The sequence below is a fragment of the Rutidosis leptorrhynchoides genome, chromosome 9 (genome assembly GCF_046630445.1).
Source record: "Rutidosis leptorrhynchoides isolate AG116_Rl617_1_P2 chromosome 9, CSIRO_AGI_Rlap_v1, whole genome shotgun sequence".
In the NCBI taxonomy this organism is placed as follows: domain Eukaryota; kingdom Viridiplantae; phylum Streptophyta; class Magnoliopsida; order Asterales; family Asteraceae; genus Rutidosis; species Rutidosis leptorrhynchoides.
Window position 1 is genome coordinate 34,730,686 of NC_092341.1, and position 22,423 is coordinate 34,753,108.

Sequence of the window (22,423 nt, forward strand, 5' to 3'; positions counted from 1 at the left end):
ACCTAAGAGTGCGTTTGATAAACTAAATGATTAAGCGCATAATAGTTCATAATGTGAATAATTCAAAGATTCAGAATGAAATTGTTTCCGAATGACAATAACAAGCTTGATAACCAGTTTTAACGATTAATGTGAATGTTGTAAAATTACCTTATTAACCTTTGACATAAATAAAAACTACGTAGTACAATATACTTGTTTAATAATTGTTTTTGATATAATTTAAAGAGAATATTACATAAAATTTAAGTGCTTAATGGTTAAGAGCAAATTTCAGCTTTGAATGATTTAGCACTAAATGTTGAACTCATCAAAACCATCCGTCATTCCGAGGCCAGAAATTAACTCTCTGAATGGGCTGAATAATTTAGTATTTAACTCGAACCATTTAGTTAAGAGGTAAACAAACGCACTTTAATTTTGACACTGGAAAAACTCCAATGATATAACTTTACATTCGGCATGCATTTACTTGTTAAAATAAGAAAAGTAAAATTCCAGATGTAGGTTCGATGACTAAAAAACTTTTTAAATTGAAAAGTCAAACCGTGTGGATATATATAGAAGGTTTATTTATACCTATTTATAGTTTGAAGGTTATTTTTAGATGTAAAGTCATATGTGTTAGGCTTGAAGAGTTAAAGGGCCTTTTTTATTTTAATTTTTGAAAAAGGAGAATTATATATATTGAGAGGGAGCTTTCATCTTAAATAATTGATAATGAAAAAACCTAGAGTACATTTCATCTTGCTTCTTAAATCTTTAATTTTGTAATTAATTAATTTTCATTTTCAAATTTCACATCTATCACTATCATTTACTGCAACAAGAAAAGGCCAGCCATCATTTTGGTGGGTCTGGTGTACAAGAAGTTATGGTACACCAGCTAGCAGCTGATCAAGATTCTTAGTTGGTCTCACCTCTAAACTTCACCCTTCAAATCCACATATAGATACACTTGCAGAGACAGTATCCAGTACAAACATTTAGACATAAAAGAGTGGAACAAATGGAGAAGAAAATAGTGGTGGATGAGGATCAGCAAAAAGAATGCAAGTTTTCTATAGAAACAGAGAAAAAGGCGAAAAATGTGGATATACAGAATGATATTGGAAGTAGTCATGAAGAGCATAAAAGAATTCTTCAAATGAGAGATTTACTTGAAACACATGATCACACATCAAAGGTCAGATCTTTTTTAATTTTATTTATTAATTTTTTTTTTCATATCTACAGAATGAATATAATAAATATTGTTTTGGTTAGCAAATGCTACTTGACAAAATAAAGACTGGTAGAGAAGCTTTTTACTTTTTAAGTCATTTGATTCTTAGCATCAATTATTTTATTGTAAAGTTTGTATTTTTCTATAACATGGTGTAGTTTAAGGTCCCTTATTGTTACTTAACATTATTCATGATCCTATTTTCCAGGGATAAAAAGTTTACCAGTTTGACTATTCTTAAGTGTTAAATGTTGAATGTTCAATTCAATAAACAAGTACTAATATGTAGTGGCGGAAACACAAATTTTGTTCACCGGTGGCAAAAAAAAATGAAAAGCGTAGCAATTTTTTGGACAAAATATGAATGCTTTTGACTAAAATATGGGGTTTTTGGGTAAAATATGAAGGTTTTTGGGCATAATACTGTGACTTTTGGGCAAAATATAGAGGCTTTGGGGGTAAAACAGGAAGACTTTTGGACCAAAAAAATCTACTGGGAGCAAAATCAAACAATCCAAAATTTTTGCACTAAAAATTTAGAATTCACTAAGGGCGGGTGTCCCCGCTTGTCCATTACTACTCCCACCCCTAATATGTATATGAACATAATCAAATCCTCTTTCCTTTGGTGGGAATATAATATATGACGTCATTGTATGTAGTTTATTGTTGGTGGAGAGTGTATGGAGTTTAGGAATTAGAAGTTTAGAACTAGAATGACTAAGTTCAAATGCAGGATGATTAATGGTATGTTAAATATTTGTGGCATTATTCAAGCATTAGACATAAATGAAGAGTTTAAACTAGAGGTGAATTTGAAACTTATAAACTATGTAGATCACTTTAGGAAAGTTTCAAACTTTAGTAACTTTACCTTCATATTGAAGCATTACCTGTATATGTTGGACCATGTTCATTGTGAAATTAATTTCTTGACTGAGTTGTATTTATCAGGAGTATGATGATCAAACGATTAGAAGGTTTCTTCGTGCACGTGATCTGGACATTGACAAAGCGTCTATCATGTTCCTTAAGTACATGAACTGGAGGAAAACGTTTACCCCAAACGGATCAATATCTGTAACAGAAATCGAAAATGAAATAGCACAAAACAAGATGTTCACGCAAGGATCAGATAAAACTGGACGCCCAATCGCAATGGTGTTTGGAGGTAGACACTTTTGCAACAAAAAAGGCGGTCTTGAAGAGTTTAAACGTATGCTCTTAAACTTATTACATTACACACAAGTTCCATTAGTCCATGTTCAAGCACTTATATAAGTTTTCTATATTATTTGCTATTGAATCGCAGGCTTTGTTGTCTTTGGGCTAGACAAATTATGTTCAAGGTACATTTCCTCGATAGTTATTACTAGTATTTAAACAATTCAATTCGAGATTCAAATTAAGATAAATGCCAATAACCGATATGTTAAATATCAATATCAGGATGCATGCAGGGCAGGAGAAGTTTGTGGTTATCGGAGATCTTCAAGGATGGGGATACTCATGCAGCGACATTCGTGGATATCTTGCAGCTCTCTCGATTTTGCAGGTTTGCAATAATCTTTATGTGTTTCTATTCATATTTATTGTCAATTTATTTGTCAATTATTTCAAAATGGATATGACAATGACTTATACCTAATAATGATGTCACTTGTAAGGACCATGGGTAGGTTATAGGAACTCTTTTTGTGATTATACCTTATATCTAAAAGGCATAGCTTTAATGAATAGCAACCTGAAAAGTTTCACAAACCACTCCCACTCTTTTACTTACTTACATTTTAGCCCCCCAAAAAAAAACATAGTTAACTTTTTGTTTTTTACAAACTTATCACAAACTTTTTACATTTTACTATGGTTTTTACAAACTTATCACAAACTTTTAACATTTTATACTTTAACCATTAAACTTCTCATTCATTATAAATCTACATTATACCTTATAGCTAAAAGGCATACCTTAAATGAATAGTAACCTGAAAAGTTTCACAAACCACCCCCACTCTTTTACTTACTTACATTTTAGCCCCCCCAAAAAAATATAATAGTTAACTTTTTGTTTTTTACAAACTTATCACAAATTTTTTACATTTTACTATGGTTTTTACAAACTTATCACAAACTTTTAACATTTTATACTTTAACCATTAAACTTCTCATTCATTATAAATCGACTACATTATACCTTATAGCTAAAAGGCATACCTTAAATGAATAGTAACCTGAAAAGTTTCACAAACCACCCCCACTCTTTTACTTACTTACATTTTAGCCCCCTAAAAAAAATATAATAGTTAACTTTTTGTTTTTTACAAACTTATCACAAACTTTTTACATTTTACTATGATTTTTACAAACTTATCACAAACTTTTAACATTTTATACTTTAACCATTAAACTTCTCATTCATTATAAATCGACTACATTATACCTTATAGCTAAAAGGCATACCTTAAATGAATAGTAACCTGAAAAGTTTCACAAACCACCCCCACTCTTTTACTTACTTACATTTTAGCCCCCCAAAAAAAATATAATAGTTAACTTTTTGTTTTTTACAAACTTATCACAAATTTTTTACATTTTACTATGGTTTTTACAAACTTATCACAAACTTTTAACATTTTATACTTTAACCATTAAACTTCTCATTCATTATAAATCAACTACATACTTTATATACTACCTAATAGACAAAAACGATTAATAGTCACCAGGGGTGCTTTCGTTCTTTCACCTTTTTCCCCCATTTTCCACCTTTTTTTTAAAAAAAAGCCCAAGGCATAGCTCAAATGAATAGTAACCTCAAAAGTTTCACAAACCACCCCACTCTTTTACTTACTTATATTTTAGCCCTCAAAAAAATATATAATAGTTAACTTTTTATTTTAAAGGCATAGCTCAAATGAATAGTAACCTGAAAAGTTTCACAAACCACCCTCACTCTTTTACTTACTTACATTTTAGCCCCCAAAAAAATATAGAATAGTTAACTTTTTGTTTTTTACAAACTTTTTACATTTTACTATGGTTTTTACAAACTTATCACAAACTTTTAACATTTTATACTTTAACCATTAAACTTCTCATTCATTATAAATCGACTACATACTTTATATACTACCTAATAGACAAAAATGATTAATAGTCACCAGGGGTGCTTTCGTTCTTTCACCTTTTTCCCTCCTTTTCCACCTTTTTTTTTAAAAAAAGCCCAAGGCATAGCTCAAATGAATAGTAACCTCAAAAGTTTCACAAACCACCCCACTCTTTTACTTACTTACATTTTAGCCCTCAAAAAAATATATAATAGTTAAGTTTTTATTTTTTACAAAGTTATCACAAACTTTTAACATTTTATTATGGTTTTTACAAACTTATCACAAACTTTTAACATTTTATACTTTAACCATTAAACTTCTCATTCATTATAAATCGACTACATACTTTATATACTACCTAATAGACAAAAACGATTAATAGTCGCCAGGGGTGCTTTCGTTCTTTCACCTTTTTCCCCCCCTTTCCACCTTTTTTTTTAAAAAAAAGCCCCCATAGTTTGTTCAAATATTAAAATCGACCCCCAAACAGGGGGTAAAGTGTCAAATACTCATTTTCATAAAAAAATTTAAAAAAACTACACCCAAATATTCAACGGGCCATATCTTCTCGCTCGCACCGAGTTAAATTTTTCTGAAACCATCGTTAAACTCGAAACAATTTTAGGAGCACACTGTCACTAACTATACGCAAATCGGACGCTTTTTAAAAAACGCTAAATATTTGAGGTACTTTTCATACACGTCGATTTTGCGTTAAATTTTTAAAAGTCGATAATTTCATAGTGAAACGCGGAAATGTACATATATTGTTAATTTAAAATAACATTTAAATCTTTCACGGATTATACCTTTTAGTTCGACTCGAGTTGCGCTTCAACGATATCATCGTTAGCCACAAAATAATTTTACAAACTAAACGCAATATAATACCTTGAAAACCGAACCCCGGCGCGAAGCGAAGGTTCGAACACTAGTTATAACTATAACTAACTTGTATAACTTGTTACTACAACCTCCAACTCTGTGTGACACAGTGGGTCAGGTCCATGTGAAACAGTGGCCCGCCTAGGTGGTGTCAAAATCATTACTCAAAAAAATATAAAATTGTAGTGACTTTTAGAGAGCTGGGAGTGGGAGCAAGTCTCCACCTCGTCGCAGGCCTCGTCGCAAGTTCCACCACTCCCCCACCCCGTCGCAAGTTCTCGTCCCCCCATGTCAGTCGTGTAGGTGACGGAACATACTCCCAATTTATTTTATTTTTCTTTTCTTTTTCAATGAAATATTCTTATTAAATATAATAAAATATTATTTTAACACACCAACTAACACACTAACTGACATACCTCCCACTCCCCATTTTTCTGACTCAACAAATCACGCCTGACATGCCAAATGACCTCGGTCACCACTCCCAGTGCTCTTATACACACTTGATGAGTGACCCAACTACGGTAACATAAATATGCAAGCGTTTTTTGACAGGGTCACAGGGGCAAGATGAGCAACCGCTCAGGGCCCAAAAATTTAAAAGGACCCAAAAATTTGAATATATATAGAGACCCGGCCCAAAGGGTGTGCAAGGTATACACTTGCACAGGGCCCATCATATTTTGGGGCCCAAATTTTATCAAGGCTGCTGTACACTACTACACTTGCACAGGGCCGATCATACGTTGGGGCCCAAATTTTATCAGGCTGCTGTACACTAGCAATTCAAGTCTCACTAGTAGAAAAATCAACATGTAGATAAACAGCCCACTACCAACACTATTGTGATGGGCCACAATGTAGATGTCGTTAATTGTCTCTTATCCATGCTATAAATAACTTATTGCAAATTCTAGTTACCTGGATGTGGGACTTGTAATGTATGTATTAATAATAAAACAACACATTTGCAAATTAAATCATTTACAGTTGCATGTGAAGGTAATATGCACTTCAATCATCTATAGTTGTGCCTAATCTAAATGAAACTCAAATATGTACGCTTTTATAAAAAGCTCATCGAGCAACTTCTGGCCTTCACAGCACAAACAAAAATGACCCCATACATGTGACCTGATACATTATGATATTATAAAAGTACTCAGCTCAATGTAACACATGATACAATACATAGTTGTCCATTAACTAAAGTATTCAGCTCCATGCCATACATAATAAACTACATAACTGTCCATGAAAAATTGCATTATGTTTTTTTTAAGGGGCCTATATTCGACAATCTCGCACAGGGCATTCAAATTCTCAGGACCGGCACTGTATATATATATATATATATATATATATATATATATATATATATATATATATATATATATATATATATATATATATATATATAATTTTCTCAAAATAGTTAATTGAATTATATAAAAAATTGTCAATTAATATTATGAATTTAGATTGTTAAATACATTATCAGTAAAAAAATAGAATTTTTTAGTATTATCTTTTTATATATACTAAAATATTAAACGTGTACGAGGACCCATTTTTATTTTTGTCCACGGCCTACTAAACTGTTGAGACGTCCCTCTTCAACCACCTCATCAATAAATTGATAAGATTATTATTGTTTAGGCTACCGGGGAGAGGGAGTTTTTACTGAGATATATGCATCTAACTACTTATCTCGTAATCATTTCCGATCCTTCCCTGTGTTGGAGATATGGAGAACTTTAAACAATTAGAGGGAAGATTCCAGGAAACTCACACGAAGCTTCCACAAAGTTGTTAGGAAACTCACATGTAACTACTACGAAGTTGTTAGGAAACTCACATGTAGCTTCCACGAAGTTGTGAGGAAACTCACATGTAGCTTCCACGAAGTTGTGAGGAAATTCACATGTAGCTTCCATGAAGCTGTCAGGAAACTCACATGAAGCTTTAAGGAATTGTTTTTAGCTTACTCCTTAAATCATTCTATAAATAGACCCTCTTGTAACTCATTGTAAACACACCACAAATATTCAGTAAATACATTCTCTAATTGGTCCGTGGACTAAAGCAATCACAACGATTGCATATAACCACGTTATCTCTTGTGTCGATTTACATTTCTTGCATTTATAATCTTTCGTTCATTAAGTGGGTTAGTAATCTTGTAGAATTACTATCGGTGAGTGATCTTGTTGAATCACCTGCGTTGTTTTGGGTCCTAATATCCTTACAACTGGTATCAGAGCTCAAGGTTTCGACTTTGGGTACGATGGCAGAAGACGGAAAGTTTAGAATCGACCGATTCAATGGGAGAGACTTTGGCTTTTGGAAGATGCAAATTGAAGATTACTTGTATCAAAAGAAGCTACATCAACCTCTGTTAGAGACCAAGCCCGAAAGCATGAGCGATGCCGATTGGATGCTTTTGGATCGTCAAGCTTTAGGTGCGATTCGTCTTTCACTTGCTAAGAACGTTGCATATAACGTTGTGAATGAGAAGACGACGTTTGCTTGCTTGAAAGCACTCTCTAACATGTATGAGAAACCTACCGCTTCTAATAAGGTTTTTTTCATGCGACAATTGTTCAATACGAAGATGAAGGAAGGTACGAGTGCAACAGATCATATCAACGAGTTCAACAACATCATATCGAGGTTAGCATCGGTAGATATTGTGTTTGATGATGAGTTAAAGGCACTACTCTTGCTTTCATCATTACCGAAAAGTTGGTCGGGTACGGTTACCGCAGTTAGTAGCTCTACGGGAACTACTAAGCTAGCGTTTGAAGGAATAAGGGATTTGATTCTTGGTGAAGATACTCGTAGGAGAAACTCGGGAGAATCGACATCCGGTTCTTTGTTAAGTACCGACAACCGTGGTAGGAAATTTGATCGCGGTGAGAAGAAGGGTAGAAAGAAGTCTATGAAGAGGTATCCATCGAAAGATAGAAGTGAAGCTGTTTGTTGGGGTTGCAATCAAAAAGGACACTTTCAAAGGAATTGTAAAAATGGTCCGGCGAAAGGTGTGAACTTGACCGAGGAAGAAAGTGATGATGCACTTTTATGTAGTGTTGAAAATTCTATGGAGTCTTGGATTTTGGATTCGGGAGCTTCGTTTCATGCTACTCATGTCAAAAGCATGATGAAGAATTTTCGTCCATATCAAGGCAAGGTGAGATTGGCGGATGACAAACAACCTAATATAGAAGGCATCGAAGATGTTGTATTGAAGACTACTCTTGGCTCTAATTGGACCATGAAAAACGTAAGGTACATTCCTAAATTAAAAAGGAAACTTATTTCGGTTGGTCAATTAGATGATGAAGGTAACGCGGTTACTTTTGAAAACCGCCAATGGAAGGTGGTTAAGGGTAGTTGTGTCATGGCTCGTGGACATAAAAGGGAAACTCTTTATATGGTTGAAGTGTCTGATGAAGACACGGTGGTTGCTACGGTTAATGTTGAGTTCGAATCAACTCTATGGCACCGAAGACTCGGGCATATGAGTGAGAAGGGTATGAAGATGCTTGTTTCGAGTGGGAGAATTCCAGATTTGAAAAAGGTAGAACTGGGATTTTGCGAACCATGTGTATATGGGAAGCAAAAGAAGGTGACTTTTGGGAAATCGGGAAATGCTCCTAAGTTGGAGAAATTGGAGCTTGTTCATACGGATGTGTTTGGTCCAACCAATGTAGAATCACATGGAGGTTCTCGCTATTATGTCACCTTCATTGACGACTCCACTCAAAAGGTATGGATTTATTTTCTTAAAGTTAAATCTGATGTATTTAATACATTTGTGAAGTGGAAAGCTATGGTAGAAAATGAGACTAATTTGAAAGTCAAGTGCTTGAAGTCGGATAATGGAGGGGAATATGGTAGTCTTGAGTTTAAAGACCATTGTGCAAAGCTCGGTATTAGAATGTTGAAAACGGTACCGGAGACACCACAACACAATGGGGTCGCCGAACGTATGAATCGTACGTTAAATGAAAGGGCTAAGAGTATGAGACTACATGCCGGTTTGCCTAAGATGTTTTGGGCAGATGCGGTTAATACGGCGGCTTATTTGATTAACAGGGGACCCTCAACACCGTTGGGTTTTCGAATTCCCGAGGAAGAATGGCAAGGTAAGAAGGTGAGTTATGGTCACCTTAAGATCTTTGGGTGTAATGCATATGTGAAGACCAAAGATGCGGATAGAGACAAGCTTGAAGCTATGTCAAAGAAGTGTATTTTCATTGGCTACGGGTCGGATGAAATGGGTTATCGTTGTTGGGATAACGAGGCTAGAAAAGTAATTCGTTCTCGCGATGTTACTTTTGATGAAGATTCGGTCTATGGCAAACCGGAAACGGGGAGTCCTAAATCGGGTTATGTTACTTTTGACGATGTTTCTATTGATGATCTTACAGGTTCTAGTAGGAGTACGGGAAACAATGAATTGCCAATGAATGGTGAGGCGTCAGAAAATGCTAATGATGGGGATGGTTCGGAAAGCGGTGATGATTTCGAACATAGTGCGAGTTCTAGTGATGAGGAGGATACAAATGAAACCGGTCCAATCATTTCGGTTACTCCTACACTAAGACGCCCGACTAGAGTGCCCAAACCTAATCCTAGGTATTCTCCATCAGCAAACTACTTGCTCTATACCGAGAATGGTGAACCCGAAAGTTACTTTGAGGCAAGGAAGACAAAAGAATCCATACAATGGGAGCTTGCCATGAAAGAAGAGATGGGGTCACTTGAGAAGAATAAAACTTGGTCACTAGTGAAGTTACCTCATGATAAAAGGGCGTTGCAAAGTAAATGGGTGTATAGAACCAAGAATGAGTTGGATGGAAAGAAAAGGTACAAGGCTCGTTTGGTAGTCAAAGGCTTTCAACAAAAGGAAGGGGTTGACTACAAAGAGATATTTTCACCAGTAGTTAAAATGACTACTATCCGTTTGGTACTTTCTATGGTTGCATCCGAAGACTTACATCTAGAGCAACTAGATGTGAAGACCGCATTCTTGCATGGTGATCTTGTTGAAGAGATCTACATGAGGCAACCCGAGGGCTTTGAGGTAAAGGGTAAAGAGAAGTGGGTTTGTAAGCTAAAGAAAAGTTTGTATGGATTGAAGCAAGTACCTCGGCAATGGTACTTGAAGTTTGATGATTTTATGAAAAAGATTGGTTTCTTAAGATGTGAAGCGGATCACTGTTGCTACTTGAAGAAACTCAAGTCTTCTTATATAATCTTATTGTTGTATGTTGATGACATGTTACTTGCAGGTTCCAACATGTCCGAAATTAACAAGTTAAAGGGATTACTTTCCCGTGAATTCGAGATGAAAGATCTTGGTGGTGCTAGGAAAATACTTGGCATGAGTATTGTGCGTGATCGTGTGAAAGGTACTCTATACTTATCTCAATCCAAATATATTGAGAAAGTAGTAGAGTGGTTTAATATGGAGAATTCAAAAGCTCGTTCTATGCCTTTGGGTAGCACGATTAAGTTATCGAAACGTCAATCACCAAAGACCGTAAAAGACAAAACGGATATGGAAAAGGTTCCATATGCATCGGCCGTGGGTAGTATTATGTATGCCATGGTTTGTACAAGACCCGATATTGATCAAGCAGTGGGAGTTGTAAGTCGTTATATGTCTAATCCTGGGAAAGAGCATTGGGAAGCGGTTAAATGGTTACTTCGTTATTTGAAAGGTACTTCTAATATGGGATTGTGCTTCTCTAAAAAAAGCAATGTCATACTTAGAGGTTATGCGGATGCTAATTTGGGTGGATGTGACGATTCGGGGAAAAGCACTACGGGTTATGTTTTCACAATAGGGAAGACGGCAGTTAGTTGGATGTCTCGACTACAAAAGAGTGTTGCTTTATCAACCATCGAAGCCGAATATATGGCTATTGCAGAAGATTCTAAAGAGCTTGTTTGGTTGAAAAACTACTTAGGTGAGTTGGGTAAAAGACAAGACTATGGCGTCTTGAATTGTGATAATCAAAGTGCGGTTCATCTTGGGAAGAATCCGGTGTTTCATAGTCGTACGAAACACATCAAGATAAGGTATCATTTTATTCGACAACATATAAATGATGGTACTTTATTATTGGAGAAAATCCTTGGTACGAAGAATCCTGCTGATATGTTTACTAAGGTTGTTACGACAGAGAAATTGAGGTTTTGCATTACCTCAATTGGTCTTCTAATGTATTGATGAGAGAAGACCCCAACTAGAGAATTAGAGAGTTAATGTTTCAATTCTAACAAGCAGTGTTGAAGATCTTGTATCGAAAGTCTGCTCATCCGAAGTATGTGTTGAGTGTGCGTGTCCCAAATGGAGTTTGGCGGTATAATGGTGGTTTAACGTTCTTGGTTAGATCATTGATATTTTGGGTTGACGAAGGTTGGGTTTGTTCAAAGTCTCCAAGTGGGAGATTGTTGGAGATATGGAGAACTTTAAACAATTAGAGGGAAGATTCCAGGAAACTCACACGAAGCTTCCACAAAGTTGTTAGGAAACTCACATGTAGCTTCTACGAAGTTGTTAGGAAAGTCACATGTAGCTTCCACGAAGTTGTGAGGAAACTCACATGTAGCTTCCACGAAGTTGTGAGAAAATTCACATGTAGCTTCCATGAAGCTGTCAGGAAACTCACATGAAGCTTCAAGGAATTGTTTTTAGCTTACTCCTTAAATCATTCTATAAATAGACCCTCTTGTAACTCATTGTAAACACACCACAAATATTCAGTAAATACATTCTCTAGTTAGTCCGTGGACTAAAGCAATCACAACGATTGCATATAACCACGTTATCTCTTGTGTCGATTTACATTTCTTGCATTTATAATCTTTCGTTCATTAAGTGGGTTAGTAATCTTGTAGAATTACTATCGGTGAGTGATCTTGTTGAATCACTTGCGTTGTTTTGGGTCCTAATATCCTTACAACTGGTATCAGAGCTCAAGGTTTCGACTTTGGGTACGATGGCGGAAGACGGAAAGTTTAGAATCGACCGATTCGATGGGAGAGACTTTGGCTTTTGGAAGATGCAAATTGAAGATTACTTGTATCAAAAGAAGCTACATCAACCTCTGTTAGAGACCAAGCTCGAAAGCATGAGCGATGCTGATTGGACGCTTTTGGATCGTCAAGCTTTGGGTGCGATTCGTCTTTCACTTGCTAAGGACGTTGCATATAACGTTGTGAATGAGAAGACGACGTTTGCTTGCTTGAAAGCACTCTCTAACATGTATGAGAAACCTACCGCTTCAAATAAGGTTTTTTTCATGCGACAATTGTTCAATACGAAGATGAAGGAAGGTACGAGTGCAACAAATCATATCAACGAGTTCAACAACATCATATCGAGGTTAGCATCGGTAGATATTGTGTTTGATGATGAGTTAAAGGCACTAATCTTGCTTTCATCATTACCGAAAAGTTGGTCGGGTACGGTTACCGCAGTTAGTAGCTCTACGGGAACTACTAAGCTAGCATTTGAAGGAATAAGGGATTTGATTCTTGGTGAAGATACTCGTAGGAGAAACTCGGGGGAATCGACATCCGGTTCTTTGTTAAGTACCGACAACCGTGGTAGGAAATTTGATCGCGGTGAGAAGAAGGGTAGAAAGAAGTCTATGAAGAGGTATCCATCGAGAGATAGAAGTGAAGCTGTTTGTTGGGGTTGCAATAAAAAAGGACACTTTCAAAGGAATTGTAAAAATGGTCCGGCGAAAGGTGTGAACTTGACCGAGGAAGAAAGTGATGATGCACTTTTATGTAGTGTTGAAAATTCTATGGAGTCTTGGATTTTGGATTCGGGAGCTTCGTTTCATGCTACTCATGTCAAAAGCATGATGAAGAATTTTCGTCCATATCAAGGCAAGGTGAGATTGGCGGACGACAAACAACCTAATATAGAAGGCATTGGAGATGTTGTATTGAAGACTACTCTTGGCTCTAATTGGACCTTGAAAAACGTAAGGTACATTCCTAAATTAAAAAGGAAACTTATTTCGGTTGGTCAATTAGATGATGAAGGTAACGCGGTTACTTTTGAAAACCGCCAATGGAAGGTGGTTAAGGGTAGTTGTGTCATGGCTCGTGGACATAAAAGGGGAACTCTTTATATGGTTGAAGTGTCTGATGAAGACACAGTGGTTTCTACGGTTAATGTTGAGTCCGAATCAACTCTATGGCACCGAAGACTCGGGCATATGAGTGAGAAGGGTATGAAGATGCTTGTTTCGAGTGGGAGAATTCCAGATTTGAAAAAGGTAGAACTGGGATTTTGCGAACCATGTGTATATGGGAAGCAAAAGAAGGTGACTTTTGGGAAATCGGGAAATGCTCCTAAGTTGGAGAAATTGGAGCTTGTTCATACGGATGTGTTTGGTCCAACCAATGTAGAATCACATGGAGGTTCTCGCTATTATGTCACCTTCATTGACGACTCCACTCGAAAGGTATGGGTTTATTTTCTTAAAGCTAAATCTGATGTATTTAATACATTTGTGAAGTGGAAAGCTATTGTAGAAAATGAGACTAATTTGAAAGTCAAGTGCTTGAAGTCGGATAATGGAGGGGAATATGGTAGTCTTGAGTTTAAAGACCATTGTGCAAAGCTCGGTATTAGAATGTTGAAAACGGTACCGGAGACACCGCAACACAATGGGGTCACCGATCGTATGAATCGTACGTTAAATGAAAGGGCTAAGAGTATGAGACTACATGCCGGTTTGCCTAAGATGTTTTGGGCAGATGCGGTTAATACAGCGGCTTATTTGATTAACAGGGGACCCTCAACACCGTTGGGTTTCCGAATTCCCGAGGAAGAATGGCAAGGTAAGAAGGTGAGTTATGGTCACCTTAAGATCTTTGGGTGTAATGCATATGTGAAGACCAAAGATGCGGATAGAGAAAAGCTTGAAGCTAAGTCAAAGAAGTGTATTTTCATTAGCTACGGGTCGGATGAAATGGGTTATCGTTGTTGGGATAACGAGGCTAGAAAAGTAATTCGTTCTCGCGATGTTACTTTTGATGAAGATTCGGTCTATGGCAAACTGAAAACGGGGAGTCCTAAACCGGGTCATGTTACTTTGGACGATGTTTCTATTGATGGTCTTACAGGTTCTAGTGGGAGTACGGGAAACAATGAATTGCCAATGAACGGTGAGGCGTCAGAAAATGCTAATGATGGGGATGGTTCGGAAAGCGGTGATGATTTCGAACATAGTGCGAGTTCTAGTGATGAGGAGGATACAAATGAAACCGGTCCAACCATTTCGGTTACTCCTACACCAAGACGCTCGACTAGAGTGCCCAAACCTAATCCTAGGTATTCTCCATCAGCAAACTACTTGCTCTATACCGAGAATGGTGAACCCGAAAGTTACTTTGAGGCAAGGAAGACAAAAGAATCCATACAATGGGAGCTTGCCATGAAAGAAGAGATGGGGTCACTTGAGAAGAATAAAACTTGGTCACTAGTGAAGTTACCTCATGATAAAAGGGCGTTGCAAAGTAAATGGGTGTATAGAACCAAGAATGAATTGGATGGCAAGAAAAGGTACAAGGCTCGTTTGGTAGTCAAAGGCTTTCAACAAAAGGAAGGGGTTGACTACAAAGAGATATTTTCACCAGTAGTTAAAATGACTACTATCCGTTTGGTACTTTCTATGGTTGCATCCGAAGACTTACATCTAGAGCAACTAGATGTGAAGACCGCATTCTTGCATGGTGATCTTGTTGAAGAGATCTACATGAGGCAACCCGAGGGCTTTGAGGTAAAGGGTAAAGAGAAGTGGGTTTGTAAGCTAAAGAAAAGTTTGTATGGATTGAAGCAAGTACCTCGGCAATGGTACTTGAAGTTTGATGATTTTATGAAAAAGATTGGTTTCTTAAGATGTGAAGCGGATCACTGTTGCTACTTGAAGAAACTTAAGTCTTCTTATATAATCTTATTGTTGTATGTTGATGACATGTTACTTGCAGGTTCCAACATGTCCGAAATTAACAAGTTAAAGGGATTACTTTCCCGTGAATTCGAGATGAAAGATCTTGGTGGTGCTAGGCAAATACTTGGCATGAGTATTGTGCGTGATCGTGTGAAAGGTACTCTATACTTGTCTCAATCCAAATATATTGAGAAAGTAGTAGAGAGGTTTAATATGGAGAATTCAAAAGCTCGTTCTATGCCTTTGGGTAGCACGATTAAGTTATCGAAAAGTCAATCACCAAAGACCGTAAAAGACAAAACGGATATGGAAAAGGTTCCATATGCATCGGCCGTGGGTAGTATTATGTATGCCATGGTTTGTACAAGACCCGATATTGCTCAATCAGTGGGAGTTGTAAGTCGTTATATGTCTAATCCTGGGAAAGAGCATTGGGAAGCGGTTAAATGGTTACTTCGTTATTTGAAAGGTACTTCTAATATGGGATTGTGCTTCTCTAAAAGCAATGTCATACTTAGAGGTTATGCGGATGCTAATTTGGGTGGATGTGACGATTCGGGGAAAAGCACTATGAGTTATGTTTTCACAATAGGGAAGACGGCGGTTAGTTGGATGTCTCGACTACAAAAGAGTGTTGCTTTATCAACCATCGAAGCCGAATATATGGCTATTGCAGAAGCTTCTAAAGAGCTTGTTTGGTTGAAAAACTTCTTAGGTGAGTTGGGTAAAAGACAAGACTATTGCGTCTTGAATTGTGATAATCAAAGTGCGGTTCATCTTAGGAAGAATCCGGTGTTACATAGTCGTACGAAACACATCAAGATAAGGTATCATTTTATTCGACAACATATAAATGATGGTACTTTATTATTGGAGAAAATCCTTGGTACGAAGAATCCTGCTGATATGTTTACTAAGGTCGTTACGACAGAGAAATTGAGGTTTTGCATTACCTCAATTGGTCTTCTAATGAATTGATGAGAGAAGACCCCAACTAGAGAATTAGAGAGTTAATGTTTCAATTCTAACAAGTAGTGTTGAAGACCTTGTATCGAAAGTCTGCTCATCCGAAGTATGTGTTGAGTGTGCGTGTCCCAAATGGAGTTTGGCGGTATAATGGTGGTTTAACGTTCTTGGTTAGATCATTGATATTTTGGGTTGACGAAGGTTGGGTTTGTTCAAAGTCTCCAAGTGGGAGATTGTTGGAGATATGGAGAACTTTAAACAATTAGAGGGAAGATTCCAGGAAACTCACACGAAGCTTCCACAAAGTTGTTAATAAACTCACATGTAGCTTCTACGAAGTTGTTAGGAAAGTCACATGTAGCTTCCACGAAGTTGTGAGGAAACTCACATGTAGCTTCCACGAAGTTGTGAGGAAATTCACATGTAGCTTCCATGAAGCTGTCAGGAAACTCACATGAAGCTTCAAGGAATTGTTTTTAGCTTACTCCTTAAATCATTCTATAAATAGACCCTCTTGTAACTCATTGTAAACACACCACAAATATTCAGTAAATACATTCTCTAGTTAGTCCGTGGACTAAAGCAATCACAACGATTGCATATAACCACGTTATCTCTTGTGTCGATTTACATTTCTTGCATTTATAATCTTTCGTTCATTAAGTGGGTTAGTAATCTTGTAGAATTACTATCGGTGAGTGATCTTGTTGAATCACTTGCGTTGTTTTGGGTCCTAATATCCTTACAACTGGTATCAGAGCTCAAGGTTTCGACTTTGGGTACGATGGCGGAAGACGGAAAGTTTAGAATCGACCGATTCGATGGGAGAGACTTTGGCTTTTGGAAGATGCAAATTGAAGATTACTTGTATCAAAAGAAGCTACATCAACCTCTGTTAGAGACCAAGCTCGAAAGCATGAGCGATGCTGATTGGACGCTTTTGGATCGTCAAGCTTTGGGTGCGATTCGTCTTTCACTTGCTAAGGACGTTGCATATAACGTTGTGAATGAGAAGACGACGTTTTCTTGCTTGAAAGCACTCTCTAACATGTATGAGAAACCTACCGCTTCAAATAAGGTTTTTTTCATGCGACAATTGTTCAATACGAAGATGAAGGAAGGTACGAGTGCAACAAATCATATCAACGAGTTCAACAACATCATATCGAGGTTAGCATCGGTAGATATTGTGTTTGATGATGAGTTAAAGGCACTAATCTTGCTTTCATCATTACCGAAAAGTTGGTCGGGTACGGTTACCGCAGTTAGTAGCTCTACGGGAACTACTAAGCTAGCATTTGAAGGAATAAGGGATTTGATTCTTGGTGAAGATACTCGTAGGAGAAACTCGGGGGAATCGACATCCGGTTCTTTGTTAAGTACCGACAACCGTGGTAGGAAATTTGATCGCGGTGAGAAGAAGGGTAGAAAGAAGTCTATGAAGAGGTCTCCATCGAAAGATAGAAGTGAAGCTGTTTGTTGGGGTTGCAATAAAAAAGGACACTTTCAAAGGAATTGTAAAAATGGTCCGGCGAAAGGTGTGAACTTGACCGAGGAAGAAAGTGATGATGCACTTTTATGTAGTGTTGAAAATTCTATGGAGTCTTGGATTTTGGATTCGGGAGCTTCGTTTCATGCTACTCATGTCAAAAGCATGATGAAGAATTTTCGTCCATATCAAGGCAAGGTGAGATTGGCGGACGACAAACAACCTAATATAGAAGGCATTGGAGATGTTGTATTGAAGACTACTCTTGGCTCTAATTGGACCTTGAAAAACGTAAGGTACATTCCTAAATTAAAAAGGAAACTTATTTCGGTTGGTCAATTAGATGATGAAGGTAACGCGGTTACTTTTGAAAACCGCCAATGGAAGGTGGTTAAGGGTAGTTGTGTCATGGCTCGTGGACATAAAAGGGGAACTCTTTATATGGTTGAAGTGTCTGATGAAGGCACGGTGGTTTCTACGGTTAATGTTGAGTCTGAATCAACTCTATGGCACCGAAGACTCGGGCATATGAGTGAGAAGGGTATGAAGATGCTTGTTTCGAGTGGGAGAATTCCAGATTTGAAAAAGGTAGAACTGGGATTTTGCGAACCATGTGTATATGGGAAGCAAAAGAAGGTGACTTTTGGGAAATCGGAAAATGCTCCTAAGTTGGAGAAATTGGAGCTTGTTCATACGGATGTGTTTGGTCCAACCAATGTAGAATCACATGGAGGTTCTCGCTATTATGTCACCTTCATTGACGAATGCACTCGAAAGGTATGGGTTTATTTTCTTAAAGCTAAATCTGATGTATTTAATACATTTGTGAAGTGGAAAGCTATGGTAGAAAATGAGACTAATTTGAAAGTCAAGTGCTTGAAGTCGGATAATGGAGGGGAATATGGTAGTCTTGAGTTTAAAGACCATTGTGCAAAGCTCTGTATTAGAATGTTGAAAACGGTACCGGAGACACCGCAACACAATGGGGTCACCGAACGTATGAATCGTACGTTAAATGAAAGGGCTAAGAGTATGAGACTACATGCCGGTTTGCCTAAGATGTTTTGGGCAGATGCGGTTAATACAGCGGCTTATTTGATTAACAGGGGACCCTCAACACCGTTGTGTTTCCGAATTCCCGAGGAAGAATGGCAAGGTAAGAAGGTGAGTTATGGTCACCTTAAGATCTTTGGGTGTAATGCATATGTGAAGACCAAAGATGCGGATAGAGAAAAGCTTGAAGCTAAGTCAAAGAAGTGTATTTTCATTAGCTACGGGTCGGATGAAATGGGTTATCGTTGTTGGGATAACGAGGCTAGAAAAGTAATTCGTTCTCGCGATGTTACTTTTGATGAAGATTCGGTCTATGGCAAACCGAAAATGGGGAGTCCTAAACCGGGTCATGTTACTTTGGACGATGTTTCTATTGATGGTCTTACAGGTTCTAGTGGGAGTACGGGAAACAATGAATTGCCAATGAACGGTGAGGCGTCAGAAAATACTAATGATGGGGATGGTTCGGAAAGCGGTGATGATTTCGAACATAGTGCGAGTTCTAGTGATGAGGAGGATACAAATGAAACCGGTCCAACCATTTCGGTTACTCCTACACCAAGACGCTCGACTAGAGTGCCCAAACCTAATCCTAGGTATTCTCCATCAGCAAACTACTTGCTCTATACCGAGAATGGTGAACCCGAAAGTTACTTTGAGGCAAGGAAGACAAAAGAATCCATACAATGGGAGCTTGCCATGAAAGAAGAGATGGGGTCACTTGAGAAGAATAAAACTTGGTCACTAGTGAAGTTACCTCATGATAAAAGGGCGTTGCAAAGTAAATGGGTGTATAGAACCAAGAATGAATTGGATGGCAAGAAAAGGTACAAGGCTCGTTTGGTAGTCAAAGGCTTTCAACAAAAGGAAGGGGTTGACTACAAAGAGATATTTTCACCAGTAGTTAAAATGACTACTATCCGTTTGGTACTTTCACCAAAGACCGTAAAAGACAAAACGGATATGGAAAAGGTTCCATATGCATCGGCCGTGGGTAGTATTATGTATGCCATGGTTTGTACAAGACCCGATATTGCTCAAGCAGTGGGAGTTGTAAGTTGTTATATGTCTAATCCTGGGAAAGAGCATTGGGAAGCGGTTAAATGGTTACTTCGTTATTTGAAAGGTACTTCTAATATGGGATTGTGCTTCTCTAAAAGCAATGTCATACTTAGAGGTTATGCGGATGCTAATTTGGGTGGATGTGACGATTCGGGGAAAAGCACTACGAGTTATGTTTTCACAATAGGGAAGACGGCGGTTAGTTGGATGTCTCGACTACAAAAGAGTGTTGCTTTATCAACCATCGAAGCCGAATATATGGCTATTGCAGAAGCTTCTAAAGAGCTTGTTTGGTTGAAAAACTTCTTAGGTGAGTTGGGTAAAAGACAAGACTATTGCGTCTTGAATTGTGATAATCAAAGTGCGGTTCATCTTAGGAAGAATCCGGTGTTTCATAGTCGTACGAAACACATCAAGATAAGGTATCATTTTATTCGACAACATATAAATGATGGTACTTTATTATTGGAGAAAATCCTTGGTACGAAGAATCCTGCTGATATGTTTACTAAGGTCGTTACGACAGAGAAATTGAGGTTTTGCATTACCTCAATTGGTCTTCTAATGAATTGATGAGAGAAGACCCCAACTAGAGAATTAGAGAGTTAATGTTTCAATTCTAACAAGTAGTGTTGAAGACCTTGTATCGAAAGTCTGCTCATCCGAAGTATGTGTTGAGTGTGCGTGTCCCAAATGGAGTTTGGCGGTATAATGGTGGTTTAACGTTCTTGGTTAGATCATTGATATTTTGGGTTGACGAAGGTTGAGTTTGTTCAAAGTCTCCAAGTGGGAGATTGTTGGAGATATGGAGAACTTTAAACAATTAGAGGGAAGATTCCAGGAAACTCACACGAAGCTTCCACAAAGTTGTTAGGAAACTCACATGTAGCTTCTACGAAGTTGTTAGGAAAGTCACATGTAGCTTCCACGAAGTTGTGAGGAAACTCACATGTAGCTTCCACGAAGTTGTGAGGAAATTCACATGTAGCTTCCATGAAGCTGTCAGGAAACTCACATGAAGCTTCAAGGAATTGTTTTTAGCTTACTCCTTAAATCATTCTATAAATAGACCCTCTTGTAACTCATTGTAAACACACCACAAATATTCAGTAAATACATTCTCTAGTTAGTCCGTGGACTAAAGCAATCACAACGATTGCATATAACCACGTTATCTCTTGTGTCGATTTACATTTCTTGCATTTATAATCTTTCGTTCATTAAGTGGGTTAGTAATCTTGTAGAATTACTATCGGTGAGTGATCTTGTTGAATCACTTGCGTTGTTTTGGGTCCTAATATTCTTACAACCTGATCGCCTCAAGTTATGCTGCTAACGAGATTTGAACCTGAGACTTCTTGTGAAGATTTTTAGAACTTCAACCACCTTATTAATAACTACCTAAAGTGGGGCAATGTGTATCATTCAGCTTTTGATATTTCTCATTTGATCTTTATGGCAGGATTATTATCCAGAAAGGCTTGGAAAACTGTATATAGTGCATGTTCCTTACGTATTTATGGCCGTCTGGAAGATGGTTTATCCCTTTATTGACGAAAAAACAAAGAAGAAAGTAAGTTTCCCATTTGACAACTACCTGTTATCAAGTTGGCCAACAAAAAATGAAAGTATAAGAATGACTGAATGTACACTTAACATTGCAGATTGTATTTGTGGAGAACAAGCAGCTGAAATCGACATTGTTGAAAGACATTGATGAAAACCAGCTTCCAGAAGTTTATGGGGGCAAGATGCAATTGGTTCCTATCCAAGATAACTAATGTGTACAGACGTATAGTGTTTTTATGAAGTTATGCTATTATTGTTTAGTCTTATTTATGGTGCATCAAAATGGTGATTACTCATTGCAGACTCCTTTATATAAAAAATAGTTAAGCAATTTTATATTAATCTAAATTGGACTGGGTCAAACTAACTTATTGTAGACTTGGGATTCAGTGAGATCAAGGCGTTTGGGTTAAATTTGTGAAAACAAATTTACATTTAACTTTTTTTATCTTGAAAAAAAAAAAAACAGAATTTCTTTTTTACAAACCGTACCTTGTAACAAACTCAAAATGATGGATCAGTGAGTTAGTACTAAAAGACTAAAAGGTCATGTAGACAAAAATATGAAGTTGAACGATTCACATAATGAATGTGAACACTGAACCTTCACTTTGGAACAAAGATCCAACAAACTACTCTGTAAATGTTAACATCACCTTAAACATGTTATAAATTAATGATCAACAAATTTGGACTTTTCAGATGACAGCCCTAACCCTAAGTACAGTCTTGAAAAAAGTCAGGCACGCGTAATTAATTTGTACATTGAAACTCAACCTTCGATAATACTACCAACATGGTCGCGAATTGAGTTTCCTCCTAACGTGTGTGTGGGTGGCATATGATCACGAAGGAGGTTAAGTTCTCTCTGGGTTATGCCGATTTCGCCGTTCGAAAAAAAATAAAGTTACTTTTAAAAGGATGAAGTTAAAAAGTAAAGTTTCTGACCTCGGGTGAAGTTTGATCATACCGAACCCATATAAAGATTCTGGTCACACATAAAACCCAACCCATTTTGGTCACATCTAATTATTGAATCTATTTAATAAGAAAAGATTTATAACAGAACCAAATC

General features: G+C 37.3%; 1 protein-coding gene across 1 annotated transcript; it reads left to right on the plus strand.

Annotated features, from left to right (window-relative positions):
- The first annotated feature begins 743 nt into the window (after nt 1–743).
- Nucleotides 744–21,671, plus strand: LOC139866733 (CRAL-TRIO domain-containing protein YKL091C-like). The gene is made up of 6 exons (XM_071855021.1): nt 744–1,186; nt 2,180–2,441; nt 2,538–2,574; nt 2,675–2,780; nt 21,242–21,352; nt 21,444–21,671. Exons 1-6 carry the CDS (start codon nt 1,010–1,012, stop codon nt 21,558–21,560), a joined length of 810 nt encoding a protein of 269 aa, XP_071711122.1. The 5' UTR covers nt 744–1,009; the 3' UTR covers nt 21,561–21,671.
- The last annotated feature ends 752 nt before the right edge of the window (nt 21,672–22,423 follow it).